Here is a 17,724-nt window from a genome sequence, read left to right as displayed (position 1 = left end):
TTCTTCACATCAAAGCAAAAAAGTTTAATCACTCTCCACACCTTATGACAACAGCTAGTGCTATGTCAGTTTAATGATTTCTAACATTTTTTAGTAGTTACGTAGTTTTAGTTACAGGGTCATTTTCAAGAACATTTTAGAGATCATGAGAACTGTAGATGAAATCTGTTAGATTAAAAAACAAATCTTATGCAGGGCATCATTTTAGCCTTGTTTAACAAGCAACATCTAGACGTCTCACACAACAAATAAATCAATTGAAATCCCTAATATTTAATTCACAAGTTCAAATCATTAAGCTGTAAACGTGTTCTCTTAGGAATGTTCTGCCTTCATCCCGCAACGTTAACGATGACGCATCAGAGTTGGGAGATGTGCTCTTCTCTTCCTCACGCTGCTTCTATAGAAGTGTCTCCGTTTCGGCCCTGAGGCTGAGAAATCAGAACAGACACGAGACAGAGACCTTTACGCTCTTGATACAATCTCACAACACCACAAATTTAGTTTCATCCATTATGGTTGGGCAGATTTTAAGAAATGGCTCACAGGATGCTGAACTGGAATTTGAATTGGAATGACAGAAAGATGAATTGCAATTCAATGAAATTCATTGAATTTCATTCATTCACTCTGTCTCACAACAGAGGAATTTATTTGGTTTTGCAGAAATGTTTTTTTTTTTCAAATGTATACATTTTTATAATTTTTTTACATAATATAAACAGCATTCTATAAAATGAAAGTTAATTTAGTAAATATTTTGAATAATGATATAATATAATAGAGCATTCTACAAAATGAAAGTTAATTTATTCAATATTTTGAAAATATAATATAATATAAGCATTCTACAAAATGAAAGTTAATTTATTAAATAGTTTAAATAATATCATATAATATAATATAATATGAGCATTCTACAAAATGAAAGTTAATTTATTAAATATTTTGAATTATAATATAAAATAATATGAGCATTCTACAAAGTTAATTTTAGTTTATTAAATATTTTGAATAATATATCGTGAGCATTCTCCAAATGAAAGTTAAATTATTAAATATTTTAAATAATATAATTCATATAATATAATGTAATTAATATAATATAATAACTCTACAAAATGAAAGTTAATTTAATAAATATAATGAAGCATATGATTGATACTATTTAATTTATAGCATTTTCTGGAAATAACCCATACATTTTATGTATTATGATTTATAATTAATTGAATGGTACACAACATTATCTTACATCCAGCTTCATATGTGTATAATTTGTCGCATGTCTGAATAAATACCTTGACAAAAATGCGTGAAGGCAGAAACCGGCGCAGGAGTTGACTGGAGATGTTTGGAAAGCGCATCAGGTTGATGTTGAGCTGAGGGAGGACTTGATATCCCGCCATCAGAGGATAGAAATTATACAACATCTCCTGTTCTCCACCCGGCAGAATCCTCATCCGCACCTGCACAGACACAGAATGAGAAAGACCTCCTGAGTAAGTGAGTGTGGTGGCAATAGGAACAACTACTTTTTAAGGGCTGTGGGAAAGATAACATTGATTTGTTGATAACCAACAAATTTTTTTTTTTTATCATTTTATTTCATACTCTCTGTATAGCTTTCGGACATCCTTGGACTAAGTGTGAGTGAATTTACTCTGGATCAGCGTTATTATAGTTAAACCAAAACTGAAACTAAACCATAAAAACATTTTTTCAATACTTGAAATAAAATAAACGTTAACTGAAATAAAATAACATACCTAGGAAACTTATTTCAGCTATATACCAAGGAAACATTTCTTATTTTAATTTAGCCCTGTTTACACCTGGTATTAAGATGCGTTTTGGTCGAGCGGATCACAAGTGGACGACTCTAAATACAGGTGAAAACGTTTTGAGCTCGTCTATTTTCGTTCGCTTCCAGATTCAGTCGAAAATGCATTCGACCGGATTGCTTTCGTAGTGTAAACACTCATGACCTAACGCGTGAACATTATGGGAAGAGCTCTAGACAGACGGGATTTAAACTGTCGGCTGAAGACCCAAGTTCGGTTTGAAGATGAAAAACAAACCATGCACAATGTTCATTCCTGATCTTTCAATGTTCATTCCTGATTTCTAACACACACGTGTCTCTTGCGGCTGTCAGAGCAGAAACGAAAGCTGATGCTCTCTGTATGTTTTTCTGTCGTCTCCGGTCGTGTTCATACGCAAATTGCGCAAGCTTATTTTGTCCATTAGATCGAAAGATCTGAAAAAACAAACAAACATACATTTCCCTGCCCATAGACCTTCTCCTCGAAGAAATCAGGACAGAAGTGGTTGAAAGTAGACAAAAGAGACTAAAAGATTAAAATACCAGGTGTAAACGGAAATGTCTCTCTCTCGTCTACTTGTGATCCGATCGACCAAAACGCATCTTAATACCATGTGTAAACAGGGGTTTGATGAACAGATTGATTGTAAATTCAAAATAAGTTATTAAATTAATCAAAATAAGACCGAAATAGCAATATACTGTATGTTATCAAATCGCAATTATTAAATCAAAGGCTGTGATTTAATTACAGAAGTATAGTATCTAGCATTTGGAGACGCAATGTGTGCTAGGTTCACTTTCTTTACATTTACATTCACATTATTTCCAGCGTTTATGTGGACAGAGGTTTAGAGCCTTTCACCAATATTTTACCAAAAAGGACTTGAGGATTTGATATTTTAAAAGCTTGAGAGTTTGAACGTTTGAAAGTGAACAATTAAAACATAAATATTTGCATTGTAACTTGGTGTTAGTTGGTTCTTGTAAAGAGTGAACCCAAGTGTGAACACCCTTAGAATTATCTATTTCCATTTGCAGCACTTTGTTCTTTGTGACTGGATGTCTCAGCAGTTGCAATATGAGACAATTTTTTATAAGAAATGAACACTTAAAAGAGATTACATATTTTATCTGTTTACTTGCATGTCATTTGACCATTAATAGACATCAAATCGCTATATATGACAAAATCACAATACTATTCATCAAATAAAATGTATGTGTTGTGAAGGACATATGAAGCCAACTTCTGCTCTGACCTGTTTGAGTCCACTAAACATAAATGCATCGCTGGGCTCCACGCTAATCTCTACATCCTGAACCAGCCCGGTCCGATTCTCCAGATGGTACCGGACAGGTAAAGACTCGCGCACACAACCAAACGATGGCAGCTCTACAAAAAGAGGACGAGCAGAATGAATTTATAAGCAACAAAACAGAAAATAAAACTGAGAAAGTAAACAAAACAGTCACAGATGAGTCAATCTATATTACTAAATTACATTTACTATAAAAACTTAAATCGAAAGTTTTTGTTAGACTGACCTGCATGGACGTACAGAGGAATATTCTCTACCATCACATGTGGCAGAGTAATGATCGTTCTCACCATTGATGTCTCAGCAGATGCTGATTTTCTGGATTAAAAAAAAAGTTCATGCAGGAAATTAGCATTCATCAAATAAACATATACATTTTCGTTGCTTGAAATAAAATAAACATTAAACTTATTTTAATTCAGCTAGTTGTCAGGGCATCGTTTCTCACTTTCATTTCATGTAACTATTTACATGGCATGAAAAAAAGGAAAGTCATCACTTTCAGTAAAATATACAGGAACATTCTGAGTAAATGTGAGAATACAAGAGCGGCATCACCTCTTCCAGGAGATGATGTAGTGTCCAGAGGCGACAGTGCTGGTGCCGTTCTGAACAGGAGGACATTTGAGCAGGAAACACTCACTGGCACACTCACTGGTCTGCAGAGTGACTGGACACCACAGAAATGAATCGCATCAGTGAGCATGAACAAATAACCAAAGTCGACAAAACAAACACATTTATTAAAATATAACCATCAGAAATAATGCTCTCCCACCTCCTTCTACTTGACTCAGGGGCTGATCGATGGCAGTCATACTGGAGGCCAGCTGTACTTCACTGTTCACCAGCTCGATCGGCCATGGAGACGCACTCAAAATATCCATCATCAGCAAGAACGGGATGTCCACATACACACGCTCCAAATTCTCAAACTGACACACATAAAACAGATTACCAACCTTTTAAAATATATGCTTAAAACTGTGAACATTTAAATGGACAGTTCACATAAAAATAAAAAATTCTGTCATCTATAGAGTGCAACAGTGCCGCCCACTTTTTCAGCTGCGTTGGTTCTGGAAGTATTTTCTCCATTCATTCTCCCATAAGGATTTCAAAAAAGTTGACGTTAAAGCGTTATAAGCCATGACCCAAACCAATCAGCTACATGGTGAATCATAACATTACAAACTTTGATTTGAAGCAAAGAAGAATCTGAAATGCAGACAAAAAGGCAAAGGTTCAAGACTGTGTACTTAACAGCTTTAATGAGGGAAAGAACTACAATCCCATGAAGCATTGCGAACAGCATAATTGAATTAAAAACTATATAAAACTACTAATAAAAAATAATAAAAAAAGATTTTAAGTTTATTGCAAAATATGCACATACACTGCTCAGCCCAATTATTATTATTTTTAAATCGCTGATTGGATTTAAATAGGCAAAAGCTTAAGAGTCTATGATTGGATCATTATTGCTGTGATTATTATATTTCTAGCATGTTGTATGTTTGGCAACAGTTCTTCTAACACTAACTGATGGAGTGAGTAGCTTTTTATTTCTTAAACAACCATGTAGGAAGACACATCATGGCCATATTCCAGGATGACAATGTCAAGATTCATCAGGCTAAAACTGTGAAAGAATAGATGGGAGGAGCATGAAGAATCATTTCCACACATGAGTTGGCTCCTCTGATTCCAGATCTTAAAATCATTGAGAGTCTTTGGGATGTGCTGGAGGAGACTTTACACTGGACTCTTGAATTGTCAATACAAGATCCTGACCAAAAACTGAAGCACCTATTGATGGAAATAAGAGTTGTGATGTAATTTCCATCAAGAGGTACTTCAGTGTTTGGTCAAGATCTTAGCTAAAGAGATCTTTTAGCACGTTTTGCTTGTTTCAACTCTCTGATTTCTCTATGGAAAAATGTAATATAGTTTTACTTCCGGAAGCCGACTGATGCACTCTATTCATCTTCATGTCATTCCAAACCCATATGAGCTCCAAAAATGATGGAATAAAGGATTATGCAAAGGGATAAATGCATCTTGATTTGAGAATGTTTAGATATTTGTACTGGAAATCAAGACAAACAAACTTTGTTAGAAAAACATTTTTTTGCAGTGTAGGGGAAGTTCATGGTCTGCTCATCACACATAGCTATCGTATGACTTCAAGGAATACAGCGTATGAGTCGTATGAGCTACTTTTATGCTTTTTGTAATTTCTGGAGCTTGACTGCTACCCCTATTCACTTCCGCAGTATAGAAAAATAGCAGCTGAACATTTCCTTTCGTGTTCCATGGAAGAAGAAAAAAGGCATTTGGGTTTGGAACAACATGAGGGTGAGTAAATGATGACAAGTTTCATTACTTAAATCTTAATGTACCATCTAAGTGAACAGGTAGGGCAGCTCTTACCTTACTGGACACAAACTTCATGGCCACTTCAAAGGGAACAACCGTTTCTACAGTAACAGTTTCATCCTACAGTTGAAGAACAAACAATACAACTCTGTGAGTGAAACTGAATACCGGTGTAAAGATTATACCACAAGCAAACAGGGTTATGGGTGAAGTCTATGTTTGGCTCTGACATGATCATCACAAAACTATTTCTCAGCATTCAACAAGCAATTGAATGACGGTGTTAGGATTTTGCGTACTTTGTGACACTTGCAGGTGATGTCCTTGCCCTCGACTGTGGCACTCACAGAATAGGCTACGTGAAACAGTAATATTCTGGATCCCGTGCTCACACAACGGATATACAGGGGCTTCACAATCTGACACACAAGAAAACATGTACACAATAGACATACAGGAGTCAAGATCATGATCAGTTTCAATCAATTTAATCTGTGAGAATCAGTGAAAAGATGCTGTACCTTCTGTCCAGGTTGCAGATCTCCGAGGGGAATATCAGGAAGCAGGGCAGGATGAGAATCATCACACACCTCAGAGCCGTTTAGTGTGATTTGGGTTGACTGTGTGAGATTGGCATCCTGACCTAATTGAAACAATAGAAATGTACAATAAACACACACAAATGCATTATAATTCGCACTCAAGATCTTCACACAGCACACGTTTTTGCAATGCACTTTCCCCCCCCCGTTTTTTCCATTTCTCTCTGACAATGTCAAAATACGGAAGAAAAGATGATCTGTTGGTACTTTTGTGTAAGAAACATTTAGTAATTATTTTAAAGATTTTCTTGAGTACCTGGTTTGAGGCCTGCAGTCAGTTTGAGGTCTTTGGCCACAGTGTCCTCTTCTGATTTGATGGTAACAGTCATACAGTACATCTCATTGGTCAGTGTTGGAGGCTCATGAGTCAGCTCTACAGAGATTTTGGGCACTCTGGAGATGATCCTACAAGGCATGATGAGAAATAAAAAATCATTTTATGTTCATACATTTAAAACTATCCAAAAGAGGCACTTTTAGGAATGTGAATCAAGAAAGTAACTTGGCTTTAAAGTTATGCAATAGCATGCATTTAAAGTTCTATTTTCTAAATGCATGTTTTTGATCTTATCCATTCATGTTTATTTATTTAATAAATTCTTAAAGCGATAGTTCACCCAAAAATGCAAATTCTGTCATCATTTCCTCACCCTCATGTTGTTCCAAACCCTTTCGTTCATCTTCAAAACACAAATGAAGATATTTTTACAAAAATCTGAGAGAATTCTGTCCCCCCATAGACCGCTACGCAACTACCACTTTGACACTTCAAAAAGTTCATAAACTAGTCCATATGATTTGAGCGATTCATATTCATATAAGCTGTAGTTGCGTAGACTGTCAATGGAGGAACAGAAATCTCTTAGATTTTATTTAAAATATGAAGATGAACAAAAGACGTGGGGGTTTGGAATGACATGAGGGTGAGTAACTGATGACACTTTTTTCATTTTTGTTAACATATCTTCTGTTGAAACGACAGACTTCTCTCTGGTGACACATGATGAACTTCTCCAATCATTTAATCCTTTTAAAACCTGCCACTTTCCTACAATCGACTGCAAGCTCGCATTTGCCTCTACCCAATGAAAAACAGATGAATAGAACCAAGACCCTCCTTACATTTTTTAATAATAATCTGTTACGATCAGATGTAAGAAAAGATCTGTTGCTTCGGATTCATGGCGATTTTAATAATGAAAGAAAATTAACTACACCAATATTTTTCTGTACTGACTGACAGTGACATTCTACATTTCCTAATATTTTTTTTCCAACTTACATAGTGCTGGACTGTATAGACACTGTGTCCCAATCCACCTGTTGCTCTGGGAAGCGTGTCCTCTTCTTAAAGCAGCGGGACGCCAGCAAAGTCTCATGGGAAGAGGCTGCATCCCCCCAGCCGCCCCGCCAGGTCAGATAAACGTAGCGGCCCGTCTCTCTGCCTAACATGAGTCCCACACTCGTGATCTGAAAGACAAAAATAAAACAAAACACTATGTACAAGCTGTGGCACCATTAGATCTGTTGAAATTAAGTCAATGAAAATGTATATTTTACCTCAACCTTCTTTCCGACATCTTCCGTTTTGGCTACAAATTTGAAGCAGTATTTGCGGGTTTTGCCGGGGACGAGACACATGTTCTCCTGGCTGGAAGATTCTAGAATATCCTTACCTTTAGAGGCGTCCTCCAGCAAACAGTACTGGTTATATTCCTGCAATTCAAATGTCGCCATTAAGAAAAAAGCCAAATGTCAGGGAGTGATGTGTGTCAGTGTTAGGTGTGCTGTACCTGGTTGCTGAGGCTGACGCACAGTTTTGAGAAGCGCACAGGATGTGGGCAGTCGGCTCTCACATAGACGTGTAGCTGGACAGGCTCATCTATGTGGAAACTAGGGGACAGGAACTTGGCTTTGCACTGAACTGAGAGGAGGACATGAACATAAACATACACATCATGTCAGCCAACATAAAAATAATAACATATACACTATCGTACAAAAGTTTTTTAAATTACTAAAAATACTTTTATTCAGCAAGAATGCATTAAATTGATCAAAAGTGACAGTAAAGACAGTATCAGTTTCCACAAAAATATTAAGCAGCACAACTGTTTCAACACTGATAATAAGAAATGTTTCTTGAGGCAGCAAATCAGCAGCATATTAGAATGACTTTAAAAGGATCATGTGACATTGAAGACTGAAGTAATGATGCTGAAAATTCATCTTTGCCATCAGAGGAATAAATTAAAATATATTGAAAGATATTGAAAAGAGCTATTATAAATTGTAAGAATGTTTCACAATATTACTGTCTATTTTTCTAATCAAATAAATGCAGGATAAGAGACTTGCTGTTCATTTTTCAGGTTTTGTAATCAATGATTTAGACTGATCAGCTCCAAAGCTCACCAAAGGGCGCATAGTCCTGGACCTCAATGGTGATCTCATTATTGCCGGCCAGAGAGATGCGGTCACTCCACAGTGACTGGGCCGCCTTCACGGAGACCGGGTCACAGTCTGGTTCAGGCTCTGGAACTTCATTCTGGCAATCGAAAAAGAAAATATCAACTTTATAACCCCTACTAACACACCATATCTATCTAAAGCAGGACTTTCAGAATATTCAGTACAAAAAACATAACATCAACATTTTTCAAATATATTGCCAAGCCCTCTGAACAATATTTCCATACATACCATGAGCACTTTAATCAGATTCTTCTCAATCCTCGACTTCTGCTCTTCAGGGAGGATAGAGGCTAAGCGCACACATATACACGTGTTAATACAGTAACTTTTGAATGTGGTGAAGCTGAGTCTCTACACATGGTGTTCATATACCTCTGCCCACAAGCTCCATGGAGTAGGTGATGTAGTCTTTCACTTGACCCATAAGGTAGGAGCACTTCAGAGCCGTGCACAGGATAGACGTCAGCAGAGACCACCAGCGCTCAGTACGGTAGTCACACATGACATAATCCAACAGTCTGAGGAGTCACAATACAATAACTCATATTAGGAATACAGAGCTGTATCTGTGTATACTGGAGTAGAGTGTATTCTGAATTTAACTCACTTTAATGCTTTGGTGTAGTCTTTTGCATGATAATACTCCTCTCCCATCTGGACCACTTCATAAGGAGACAGAAAAAAGAGAGAGCAAGAATGTTATTTGCTTTACTATGCAATTAAATAAAGAACTGAAAATCTGGTTGATGAAGAATGTGTGAAAGTGTGTTTCTGGACTAACTGAGATGGCTCTTCATTCGTGGACACTTGTACTTCTTAAACTGGGCGACAGCATTACTGAGGAGAGCAATGATCAGCTCCTGACACCAGAAACACATATATACAACCATAAGGAGAGAAATATTGCTGAAAAATATAATATATAACTGTTCAAATTCCTAAAAAGGCCCTTAGCATTCCTTACTCCTCATGACTGACTCACTTTGAGAATTCAATACTTTCTGACCTGAACATTCACATCTTAAAAAACATGAGTCTGAAATCAAATTCACAAAAGAACCTGAAGATATAACTTAATGTATGTCATGAAATAACAGGTATTGCAGATATCCCACCGAGTGAAGCACATCTCTCTCTTTGACTTGAAGAGCGAGGATGCCTTGTTTCTCCTTCTCAGAGTCAGGAGGGTCAATGCCTGAGGGTCAAAGGTCACTGGGTCAGAAATAAGACTTCATAACACCTAGGTACAGTATGTAAACTTCCAAGCTTCATATTTATTCATGACACCAACAACTCATGCCATACTCACACATAAACTATTTGGATGAATAAAAACACGTCTGGTAAAAAAAGTAATTTCAAAAATTATATTTTGTATAAAGTCTATTTTAAGGAAAATTCTATAATGACTTTAATAGTCTTGGAAACATCCAATCAGTAAAGTTGTGCAATATAATGGGCACGTTTAGAATATGGCACTAAAAATGAAATGTATTATTTCTTGTTTTATCGTTGTTGGGACTATTGAATTATTGACAGCACGTAAAACCCAATTGGGCAAGCAGAGTTTTTTTTTTAAATTACAGTAATGAGAATTCGTTTTTTTTATCCACATTATGATAACAAGGAGTCAATATGCTTAATAGTCATGAAAATAACAAAAATTAAATAATAAAATATACAATTAAATAACTTAATATTATATATAATAATAATTTGCTTCTTTGGATTTGGGGGCGAAACACAACATGTTCTTGACAGGTTTTGTAAGATTCACCCAAAGACACAGATAGATTCAGAAAGGGTGATAGTGCTTCCCAAGCCATTACTCACTCTGATGTCCCTGTCTCCAAGGTCTCTGTCCGTAGAAGTCTAGAGCTCCGGAGGGGGTCTCTAATGGGTCGGGTGCAGGATAGCCCACACCTGGCTGGAACACGACCATTTCGCATCACAAACTCAAACAAATGCAGATGACATTAATGATGCATTGCATTGTGGGTAGCAGTACCTCATGACCACAGAGCTGTCCGGCTTGCTGCTTGCGCTCCTGAGCATAATAAGCACCCTGTTGATAGTAGAACCCTGGGTTCTGGGTCTGGATGGCGGTGAGGCCCAGTTTAATAGCTTCATCGAACAGATCACCAAATGACTGAAACCTACAGAGAGAGAAAGAACAATCAAGTGAGTGCATTTATGAATAAAATTCAATTTACATGTATTTGTATAGCACTTTTCACAATACATATTTCAAAGCAGCTTTACAGAAAATGCATGTGTCTACATTACAGTTTAGAGTAATTTGTTATCAGAGGTGACTGTGTCCCAAGTAATGTCCATATGTTAGAAATGTACAGTTCTAAGATAATACAAATCATGCAGTTAGCTAACATCATGTATTCATTTAGACAGAAACAATCTCATAAAAGCAGTTATTACAAGTTGTGATCATAATGATTACAATATATTAAAAAATCAAAACAAGACGTCAGCAATAAGTGGAATAGCTTTTCAAAAATGAATAATTCTAAACTTCTGAGTTGACTGTGCCGAGTCAGTATTACGTTTGTTGAGCAACATGCGTTGAAAACATTACGCAATGAGGCATTTGGTGTAGTGTTGAAGGATGGTCTAAATGATTGCTACTTCAAAAACAAAACACCCACACTTCTTTACAATGTTCTGGTGCTGAGATATGTCTGGTTAATTAAAAATATCCCACTCCCTCTACAATGTTCTGCTTCAGAGATATCCCTCTCACTCCCACTTCCTCGCAATCTATCTACACAATGGGGAGGACATAAACTAACCAGAAACACAAGGCATCAATTAGAGAACAATAAAATAATTTAAACTACAAATCATAGTCAAACTGTGACATGTTTTAGATCTCTAATTAGACCCAAATCCCTAAAAGCCCCAAACCCTTTACCATAGATAAAATCTTTGTCTAAGAACATGAAATAAGAATGCATGCATATGGCAGGGTTGAATCTTACTGTTTAGACATCCAGGCGGTGTGTTCAAACGCCAGCTCTGCACTTCCAATCTTCTTCTTGCAGAGGTCGATGTGTTTGCGGAACTGAGCGATGGCGTCCAGGGGGGTGTTGTGCTGAAAACAAAGCCTGCAGATCTGCGAGAGAAGACCACTGTTAGACACTGAACCAAATGCAACTGAACGTGACAGTGCTGTTTAAAAGAAAATGAAAACAGGAAATGAACAGAGTTTCCTGTGCAGTATTTACAGCTGTTTAGATGACACCTCACACTGGCCGTGTGCAAGCACCACTCACACTTTCCTCAGAACATCTAATAATCTAGTTTACCTTGTAGTTGATGAATCCAGCCATGGTTTTGATCTCAAGCATGTTGGTTTCATGAGCTCGGAGTTCATGAATAAGAACATAAGCAGTCCTGTAATATCTGTGAGACAGAACACACAGAATGTGTGAGGGTCCTTATGAATAAATACTAAATATTTATTTAGGCAATAGACCCTAGTCAGTGTAGTGCTATATTTACTTTTTGACAGGAATGAAAACGAGGCTGTGAGGGATAGAAATACAGTGCGTTCAATGGATTGTACTGTCGTTTAACATACAGATTGTAAATGTATTTAGGAAGAAAACATTCAGTAGACAAAAACTTCATAAAACAGTTTTGCCATTTGTGAAATTATGTGATCTAGGGCTTTTATAGAGTGTGTTTCATTGTAAAGACTGTGGCTGCATCCAAAATCGCATACTCTCTTGAGCAGGTACTTATTTTGAATAAGTAATTACTAAACAACCGCTAAAAAAGTATGTTCTATACAGTATGAATGTGTGTAATATGACTGTGATCTGGCCACACTACATCTGCCATGCTGTCATTAACACGTGACCGACCAGCGTCAGTTACATTGCTTCACTTCCATTCACAAATCCTCTCCTGTGGCCTCAAGGGATAGTAAAGTGTCCATCATTTGCACACTTCAGAATCTCGCTGGAAGTAGTAATAGTCGAGTCCCAAAATAGATAAATAGCCCTGGATAAGATGCAGTAGGCATTTTTGAGGAAAAGTACTTCAAGTGTTATTTCTATATGATTTTTAGGTGCTGAATCCATTTCTGCCATATAACAAGTTGTAAACATTACTGTTTTGGCATAAACAATAAAAACAAAATGGCTGCCCAAAAACAAAACAAAAAAACAAACGTTTTAATGCATTTATTGCAGTTCAAACATTAAACATTAGAACTAAACTGTGCATTCTCAGAATATTTAAACATGTAAACACTGAAAAAACAACATTAACATGAAAGAGACAGTTTTTAATGTTTAAATGGCTGCTGGAACTCTGAAATTTCAACAAAATCAAGCAATAATACTGTGATCACAGATATTCCAAAAGTTATTTGTTCATACAAGTATCATTGGACTTTCTGCATTTGCAAGATGCAGTGCATGGATTAGGCTTGCAGCCGCATCGGGCTGTCTTGCACCCAGTGGTGCAGGCACAGGTGATTAACTCCTCACAGGCATCTGGAACTGGTGGTAGTGACATGAGTTGAGGAATAAGGGATTTCCCCCTCTGTCTTCCATCCCATGGTTTCAGGGGGTGGCAGAACTGGCTGCTGCAAGTGGGCCTGCCGCCAGACCAAAGCCTGGAAGTGAGAGCGCTGAATGTGGAAATAGAGAGCGTCTCTGGGGGCAGTCTTTCTATTGTCATGCCCTTGACAAACATGCTTGCTCGAACTTCATTGATGTTATCAGCATCCTTTACACCATAGAGTTTTCAGAAAAACTGTTCTGCATTCTGAATGGTGTGGTCACTCAGTTCAGGACCTTCGCCAAGCCCCGTTAGTAGATGTGAATACTCTATGAAAACTTCCCAGCATGTCTTCTTTGAATGTCCTGCAATGTATGAAGTTGAGTCACTCCCAGTGAGAGCATGGAAACCAGGAAGTACCTGTGGCTCCATCTGCAGTTGTTCCATTACAGCATGAACTGGGACGTACTTTCTCTCCTTTGCTGTACCTGTCTTCATCCAGATCTTTTGGCATGGCATCATGTGGAAGTGGGCAATCAGCAGTACCAAGATGTCAGTGTCTCTTGCAGAGACAACAATTTTTGATGCTTTGCTTCTGATGCAGTGAAGGATAATTCTTATGTCTGCTTCTTCATGTTTAGCTTCCAAGCTGTCAGTGTTAAGGGTTGTATTAGATGCTTCAACCCTCTCTTCATCTCTGAAGCCACCTGCAGCAACTATATTCTTGGTATCTGGTGCTCTCACAATCAGCTGTTGTGATAGAAAGCGAGCAAGGTCTGCCTTGTCCTCGTGAGCGATACAGTTCTCCCATTTTGTGGGAAGAGGTAAATCTCTGCCCTCAACTGGTCTTCTGATTGCCACCAAGCCTCTTCCACGCCTTTTATGTGTTCCACTCTTGATTGAGTGTGTGTGGTAGCGATCAAACAGAACATCAATTCGCTGGAACTGTGCTCCACTTCGGAGAACAGTTTCCACAAAGATGTCTGCCAGGTCCAAAAGTATTTGCTTCTTGTGGCTTCCCAATAGCAATGACCAAAGCTTGACCATCAACGATAAGCATTGATTCGTCTTGTAGGTCTGTGGCACCAAGGTGGTTGGGACATGGAATGTCAGCAGTCAAGACCTTAGCAAGTATCACCTTTGAACCTGAACGAAGCTGCCCATTAACTTCTGCCAAGGACAGAGGTACAACGAATAGTTCATGCATCATAATGCTTTTGAGGTTGACTGGGCGTCCTGCCTCATATGCAGCAATGAGGCACTGTAGAATGTTTCTGTCTGCCTTGACAGTTTTTGCCTTCCCAGTGATTGGGTCTGACTGTTGAACTTCAAACAGGGAAGCAAAAGTCAAATACTTGTTCTTTTTCAGTTTGTCCCTGAAAGTGACTCTTCTCCCCTCAGATGGCAACAGCCTCTCCTCTACAAATGTATCCAGTTGACTTTGCCCTTTCTGTGTAGCTGTCAACAGCTCATCTTCAATATTCCGGGTGGCAAAGTCTTTGTTTTGCAGTGTCTGAGGCAGGTTAGCAGAAAAGAGACCAAATCTCTGCAATACTGCAAGCAAAGCATCTTCATCTATTGAGTCCCGTTTCATTCTGCCTTTTGTGGTTTCATTGTGGATGTAGTCATCATCTGTATCCAGACCAAAGGCAACTTTTGTGTCATGGGCAAGATGGGATCGGAAGTTGAAAGACATGAGCCCATCTGCCAAGAGCTGAAGATGTCTTTGTGATACCAACAATTCCTCCTCCCTTTTTTCCAATACAGCCTAGCCACTCCTGACTATGATCGGGATCCACTTGGTTGAAGCGATGTAAAGAGCGCTTGACTACAAAGTTTCCAGCCTTCACTGACATATCCAAACGCTGTTGTCCCTGTTTTGGTGGCACTGCATCAAATTTGTTACAAAAAGGGCTAGACATTTGATCCCTGCATAATGCTCATGGCACTATTTAACTTGAAGTACAACCAAAAACACTGTTTTTTTTTTTTTAATGCAGTGGTCAATTGAGATTTTGTGTTATTTTGCTTCCTTAACTTGTATTCCTTCAGATCAGTGCAAAGAAAATACACAACAATACAAAGCACAACTGTTAATTTCACTACACTTTGTCTATTCGAGTCTGTGGATTTCAATTCCGATATAAAAGTTTAGATTATGCAAATTAGCACATATTTAAATAGATAATGCCTCATTTGCATATGTAAACATGACATTTCAGAAAACTTGTAATACAAAAAATGTTTGTCTCTATGTAAGTGAAAAACTGGAAAAGTTTTATGGTGATATCTATATCTTAAAAATTTTACCCTATCCACCTGTAGTGTTTCGGCTGTGAATAATGCACCCATTGTTTCGATAACAAATACAAGAAAATGGGACCCTTATTTCAATGTTATACGGTGGATCCTTATTCAGGAGACATTGAACTTTCTAAAAATGTGGTATAACAACTTTTCCTCAAAAATGCCTACAGGGTTACACAATCTTGAAGATTCGGACCTGACTATAAGTCATCCAGGTACTTTTTGCCTACAGTACTCCTTTATGAGTAATGTGAATTCAGACATACTTCTTTTGTCACATGTAGTCACAAAAGTTGTCACTTTTGTCTATATAGTAGGGAAGTATGCGATTTCGGATGCAGCCAGTAAGTTTATCCCTCACAGCTTTTTCTTCATATGCGTTAAATTCATTCCATGTTAAAAAGGTTTTCAAACCCTAATGCAGGGAAATAAAATGTTATGTAAAAATAGCAAGGTAAAAACTCCTGTTAACAGCACTTACTTGAGGGCGTTCTGAGTGTCCTGTTTTAGTTCACTAAAGAAGCCCATCTTAAACTGGTGCCTGACAAACAGCAACTAGAATTCAAAGCATTCAAGGGTTTTGCAGAAGTTTTTCACACTCAACAGATGACTAACAAACCAAGAACCATAATAAAAATAATGGTTATACTTCTAATTTAGGTTCCAATTCTCAATATTAACTAGTTGCTTATTAGCATGCATATTACTAGGATATTGGCTGTTTATTAGTACTTATAAAGCACATATTAATGCTTTATTCTGCATGACCATATTCTACATCCCTTAATCCCAATCCCTAAACTTAACAACTACCTTACTTACTATTAATAAGCAGTAATTAAGAGTTTATTGAGGCAAACGTTGTATTAGTGAGAATTGGACCCTAAACTAAACTGTGACCAAAATAATAATTGTGGAGTACTTATTTTGCATGAGATCATCTGCATGTCCTATTCTTTATGTAGGTTATGCATTCAAAAGATGTCACTTTCGTATTGATTGTAATGCCTCTATTTGAGTGTTATGAACTTAACACACTTGCACAAAGGTTAAAAGTCATTTAGAATGAATTCAGGTGTTTAATTTTGGAGTACTAGAATGGGCTCCTAGTTACCTGGTGTGTAGTTTTGTTGAGAAACTCCTTGTGAGATTTCACTCTCCTGATCTCATTATAATAGTAGGTCTGAGCATGTTCGTAGAATGCATTCTCCAACCTGCAGGCAGATAAATACACCAAATTAAAATATTAATGAAAAATGCACAAAATTGTCTGTCAATCGCTTCCGTCACTTTGTGTCATGCATTCTGGGCTGCGATTGAGGCAGTAATTCAGTTCTTTAATTCAGTGATTTAGTGAACTTTTAAATACCTTTATAAACATAACACAAAAGTAAATAAAAAGGACCTTATATTTATGTTTTTTGTAGACTAAAATTACTTTTATATTTCTATTATTATTAACATATTATTCATAAAACATCTTATGCTTTTATTGAATTTATATGTTTTTAATGAGTACTTAGCAAAGACGCGTTTTGGTCGATCGGATCACAAGTGGACGAATCTAAATATAGGTGTAAACGGGGTCTAAAACGTTTTGAGCTTGTCCACTTTCGACACTTCCAGAGGTAGTCGAAAAAACATTTGACTGGATTGCTTTCGTAGTGTAGACGCTCATGTGGTCGAATGTGTTCGAACAGCCACAAAGGACCACCTACTCTCCGCCTACTGACCTAATGTGTAAAAATTATGGGAAGTGGGCTAGACAGACGGAATTTAAACTTAGACCCTCCCCTTGAAAAAATTAGGACAGAAGTGGTTAAGCGTTGACAAAAGAGACGGATTAAACACCAGGTGTAAACGGGTATGTTTCTCCCTAGTCTACTTGTGATCCGATCAATCAAAACGCATCTTAATACCAGGTGTAAACAGGGGCGAGACTAACCTAATGATGTACCCCACCAGGTGGTCAGTATGGGGCAGGACAAACAGGGACTTCCCAGACAGGTCACAGGCACCACATAGAGCAGAAGCCCTCTCAGACGCCACCAGATCTTCACCTGAGACACAACCACATCTTTACCCATTAACAACTAGCCAAGACACAGATTGAAGTCTGTGTCTGTGAAAGTCTGTGAAACACGGATTTTAGATTTGTGATACCTGGTGGGAGAGGAGTTTTCTTCTGAATCAAAACAACAGCAACCTTTGTGTTTCTTCCCTGTAAACTTGTCCTGTGAGAAAAAAATATGTCTCTGATCCGACATCAACAAACAACAATTAAAAA

The 17,724-nt window shown here is 37.6% G+C and overlaps 1 protein-coding gene across 2 annotated transcripts in view; it reads right to left on the bottom strand.

Annotated features, from left to right (window-relative positions):
• The window catches only part of trappc11 (trafficking protein particle complex subunit 11), a 19,723-nt gene continuing 1,999 nt past the window's right edge, over positions 1–17,724 (bottom strand). Inside the window, exons 4-30 of one of the 2 annotated variants that reach the window (XM_084132277.1) lie at positions 17,601–17,692; positions 17,383–17,497; positions 16,552–16,651; positions 15,919–15,992; positions 11,927–12,023; positions 11,600–11,733; positions 10,612–10,759; positions 10,437–10,530; positions 9,719–9,798; positions 9,385–9,463; positions 9,211–9,265; positions 8,976–9,121; positions 8,832–8,893; positions 8,544–8,676; positions 7,922–8,052; positions 7,689–7,844; positions 7,411–7,598; positions 6,385–6,533; positions 6,048–6,169; positions 5,826–5,945; positions 5,581–5,646; positions 3,926–4,082; positions 3,706–3,817; positions 3,374–3,465; positions 3,088–3,221; positions 1,302–1,469; positions 1–431 (exon numbers count right to left, since the gene is read on the bottom strand). In XM_084132277.1, the coding sequence (XP_083988403.1) occupies positions 390–431; positions 1,302–1,469; positions 3,088–3,221; positions 3,374–3,465; positions 3,706–3,817; positions 3,926–4,082; positions 5,581–5,646; positions 5,826–5,945; positions 6,048–6,169; positions 6,385–6,533; positions 7,411–7,598; positions 7,689–7,844; positions 7,922–8,052; positions 8,544–8,676; positions 8,832–8,893; positions 8,976–9,121; positions 9,211–9,265; positions 9,385–9,463; positions 9,719–9,798; positions 10,437–10,530; positions 10,612–10,759; positions 11,600–11,733; positions 11,927–12,023; positions 15,919–15,992; positions 16,552–16,651; positions 17,383–17,497; positions 17,601–17,692 (3,046 nt within the window). In that variant the 3' untranslated portion in view covers positions 1–389. The remainder of the gene's footprint in view (positions 432–1,301; positions 1,470–3,087; positions 3,222–3,373; positions 3,466–3,705; positions 3,818–3,925; positions 4,083–5,580; positions 5,647–5,825; positions 5,946–6,047; positions 6,170–6,384; positions 6,534–7,410; positions 7,599–7,688; positions 7,845–7,921; positions 8,053–8,543; positions 8,677–8,831; positions 8,894–8,975; positions 9,122–9,210; positions 9,266–9,384; positions 9,464–9,718; positions 9,799–10,436; positions 10,531–10,611; positions 10,760–11,599; positions 11,734–11,926; positions 12,024–15,918; positions 15,993–16,551; positions 16,652–17,382; positions 17,498–17,600; positions 17,693–17,724) is intronic. The other variant, XM_084132278.1, reaches the window with a different exon arrangement.

Source organism: Abramis brama, assembly GCF_963993115.1.
Source record: "Abramis brama genome assembly, chromosome: 13".
NCBI lineage: Eukaryota > Metazoa > Chordata > Actinopteri > Cypriniformes > Leuciscidae > Abramis > Abramis brama.
Note: the sequence above shows the minus strand (reverse complement) of the source record. Positions and strands in the feature narration are given on the sequence as shown.